Source organism: Eutrema salsugineum, unplaced genomic scaffold (genome assembly GCF_000478725.1).
Source record: "Eutrema salsugineum unplaced genomic scaffold, Eutsalg1_0 scaffold_477, whole genome shotgun sequence".
Lineage (NCBI taxonomy): Eukaryota > Viridiplantae > Streptophyta > Magnoliopsida > Brassicales > Brassicaceae > Eutrema > Eutrema salsugineum.
The window spans coordinates 679-4,803 of NW_006256634.1; the positions used below are offsets into that span (position 1 = coordinate 679).

The 4,125-nt window shown below is 41.0% G+C and overlaps 1 protein-coding gene across 1 annotated transcript; it reads left to right on the forward strand.

Moving 5' to 3' along the window:
* Positions 1–402: 402 nt before the first annotated feature.
* On the forward strand, positions 403–2,582 carry LOC112084331. The gene is made up of 2 exons (XM_024153448.1): positions 403–1,351; positions 1,747–2,582. The coding sequence occupies exons 1-2, from the start codon at positions 403–405 to the stop codon at positions 1,752–1,754; spliced, it is 957 nt and encodes a 318-aa protein (XP_024009216.1). The 3' UTR covers positions 1,755–2,582.
* Positions 2,583–4,125: the final 1,543 nt, after the last annotated feature.

The window sequence follows — 4,125 nt, forward strand, 5'->3', positions numbered from 1 at the left end:
CTTATTTGGACTATAGCTTAGGATTCTTAGAATATGCTCTTTGCTTTTCCTTTAATAGCTGTATACACCTGTAAATGTGATTCTAAGAAATGAGAAAAGTAATCTCTTTCTCACCATTCTCTCTATTCTCTCTTCATTCATCCGAGTTCATCACTAATCTCTCAACACAATCTCTTAATCTCTTAATCATCTCTTATCCGCTGCTAATCTATATATTCTCTCATGGTATCAGAGCCAGGTTCTTGAATCTGGTGGCTTATTTCTCTTGTTTTCTCTCTAATCTCATCTCCAAAACCGCTTGTTCTTCGTTCTAAACCCAGAAAACGTCCGTACAAACCCTGTTCTTGTGAAAGACTCAAACTTTCTCTTCTTTCTCTGTTAATCTGTGTTGCTACGGTTGCTATGGAGGGAAACAAAGCTCAGGCTCTACCGATTGTTCTCAAAGGAGCAGACAACTATCTGCTTTGGGCAAGAACAGCTAAGGCTGTGTTGTGTGGAAGGAAGCTATGGCATCATGTTGAAGATGCAAAGAGTGGCGAATCTAAAGAAGGAGGAAAGAAGCCGGCTGTGACTGATTCTGATGAGTGGTATCAGGAAGACCAGGCGGTTCTAGCTATTCTCCATGGTGCTTTGGATATCCCTGTGTTGGAATCTTACTCCTATTGTGAGAGTGCAAAGGAGCTGTGGGATACTTTGAAGAATGTGTTTGGAAACACATGTAATCTCACCAGAGTTTTTGAGGTTAAGAAGGCAATAAACAGCTTCCACCAAGGAGATCTGGACTTTAACACCTTCTTTGGTAGATTCAGATCTCTTTGGGCAGAGCTTGAGATGCTGAGGCCGGCCACTGTTGATGCTGAGACTCTGAATGAAAGAAGAGAGCAAGATAAGGTCTTTGCTCTTCTCATGGTCTTGAACCCAACTTACAATGATCTGGTGAAGCACATGCTCAGATCCAAGACTCTACCAAGCCTGGAGGAAGTTTGCTCTCAGATCCAGAAGGAACAAGGCTCTTTGGGTCTCTTTGGTAACAAAGGAAGTGACTTGGTGATGGCTAACAAGAGTGAAGCTGTAGCGGCCAACAAGGGTTCTTATGGTGGTGAGGAGCGTGAAGTGTGGGTATGTGAGCACTGTAAAAAGAAGGGTCACTTGAAGAACAAGTGCTGGATTTTGTACCCACATCTCAAGCAAAGCCGCAAGGACCAGAGGAAGCCTAGGGCGAATGAAGCTCATGCTCATGAGGAGGCTGGCCTCTCAGACCGTGAAAAGGAAGGTGTTGCTATGAGGGCCTCAGCTGAATATGTGAAGAAATCAGATCTGGATGCTCTCATTAAGGCTCTTAAAGAGTCTGGTAAACCGATTAAAGCCTTTAGCTTTCATGCATTACATGATCATAACTTGACTAATCAAATCGCTAATACTGTTGTGCATGATCATTCTTTAGAAAATCACTCTGCTAATCATGCCTTAAAAAGTGATAAACCACTTATTGTTGACTCTGGAGCTAGCCATCATATGATTAGTGATGCTAAATTGATTAGTAACATGAAACCTGCATTAGGAAATGTGATTATTGCTAATGGTGAAAAGGTTAAGATAGAAGGCATTGGTGATCTTAAGCTATTTGATAAACAGTCTAAAGCATTTTACATGCCCTCATTCACATCTAATCTGTTGTCTATTAAGAAAGCAACTACTGATCTAAATTGTTATGCTATATTCAGTCCTAATGAGGTTTTCTTTCAGGATATTGAGTCAAGTAAGCTTCTCGGACAAGGAATAACAAAGGATGGTCTTTATGTTCTTGAAAATACTGAGCCATCCTCTTTATCTAATGCTTTTGTCTTTAGTTCTGCTGTTGAGAATAATGCTTTGTGGCATGCTAGATTGGGTCATCCCCATCATAGATCTTTGAACTTGATGTTGCCTAATGTTAAATTTGAAAACAATGCTTGTGAGGCTTGTATTTTAGGCAAACATTGTAGAACTGTCTTTCCTAAATCATCTACTATATATGAGAACTGTTTTGATTTAGTTCATTCTGATGTATGGACTTCTCCTTGCATGTCTAGAGAAAATCATAAATATTTTGTTACCTTTATTGATGAGAAGTCTAAATACACTTGGATAACTTTGTTGCCATCTAAAGATAGGGTGCTAGAGGCTTTTATGAACTTTCAAAAGTATGTAACTAACCATTATAATGCTAAGATCAAAGTGTTTAGATCAGATAATGGTGGAGAATACACAAGCCAAGCCTTTAGACAACACCTTATTCAGCATGGTATAGTGCACCAAACGAGCTGCCCTTACACTCCTCAGCAAAATGGAGTTGCTGAGAGGAAGAACAGGCATCTTATGGAGGTGGCCAGGTCCCTAATGTTTCATATGAACGTGCCCAAGAGATTTTGGGGAGATGCTGTAGTCACGGCCTGTTATCTGATCAATAGGCTTCCCACAAGAATCCTCCAAGATTCTTCCCCATTTGAGGTATTAAACCAATCCAAACCATCAATCGATTATCTAAAAGTATTTGGTTGTGTTTGTTTTGTCTTAGTACCAGGGGAACAAAGGAACAAACTAGAAGCAAGAAGTACAAAAGGGATGTTCATTTGCTATTCTATCAATCAGAAGGGCTACAAATGTTACATTCCTGAGACAAGGAGGGTGTTAGTTGTGAAATTATTGAGAGATTAGCGAGGGTTCTATGAGGAAAGAAACTGGGAAAGCTTGAAGGATCTTCCTCATTCTAATTCAGACCGTGCTGCTACTCTCAGAACTTTGCTGGAGAGTTTGAGACAGGGAACCCCATTGACAAGCTCAGCTCCTGAGAGCCCCATTCAAGAATCGGTGGAACAACAGTCTTCTAATGAGGAAGAAGAGATTGAGACCGGAGGGTCTAGTAATGAGATGGATAATGACCATATTGACTCACCATTACAAGAGGAACCTGAACATGAACCAGCTCCAAGCCAAGAAGAAACGGTTCACACAGAAGAAGAACCTGCTGCTCAATGTCTTAGACGAAGCCAAAGGATCAGGAAGCCAGCTTCTAATTGGATCAATACAAGGGTTTACTACAACAATCAAGCAGTAGCTCATCCAACTCAAGCTGTATGTTCTCTAGCTCATGTTCCACAAGAGCACCAAGTGTTCATTGGGGTATTAGATCAAGAGGCTGTTCCAAGGACTTATGATGAGGCAAAGGAGCACAAAGTGTGGCTTGATGCTGTTACTGAGGAAAAACAAGCTATGATTCGAAATCATACTTGGGATGAAGCTGAATTACCTAGGAAGAAGAAGACTGTGAGTTCTAAGTGGGTATTCACTATCAAGTACAAGAGTAATGGGGAGATTGAGAGATACAAGGCAAGACTTGTGGCTAGAGGGTTCACACAAACATATGGGGAAGACTATAGAGAGACATTTGCTCCTGTTGCTAAGCTCCATACAGTGAGAGTTATTCTCTCTCTTGCTACAAACCTAGAGTGGGAATTGTGGCAAATGGATGTGAAGAATGCATTTCTTCAAGGGGAATTAGAAGAAGAGGTCTATATGACCCCTCCACCAGGTGTTCAAGTGACTCATGGCAAGGTTTTGAAGCTGAGAAAGGCTATCTATGGTTTGAAACAGTCGCCAAGGGCTTGGTATCGGAAGCTAAGTGTTACCCTCTTAGATCGTGGGTTCCGAAGATCTGAGACTGATCACACTCTCTTTACTCTTCAGAGCCAAGCAGGTATCATTGTTATTCTCATTTATGTGGATGATCTCATCATCTCTGGGAATGACAAGGTTGGAATTCAGGAAACTAAGGACTATTTACATTCTGTTTTTGATATTAAAGACCTTGGTGAACTAAAATACTTCCTTGGGATTGAAGTGTGCCGATCTAAAGAGGGTCTTTTCTTGTCCCAAAGGAAGTATGCTCGAGATATTGTTCATGATGCAGGTCTTAAGGATGCAAAACCGGCTAGAACTCCATTAGAGGATGCATATAAAGCTCACCAACAGGGGGAGAATGAAGCTAAGAGTCTCTTTGATGATCCCAAGCTATACAGAAGAACAGTTGGTAAGCTTATATACCTCACAATAACTAGACCTGACTTGTGTTTGCTGTGAATCAGG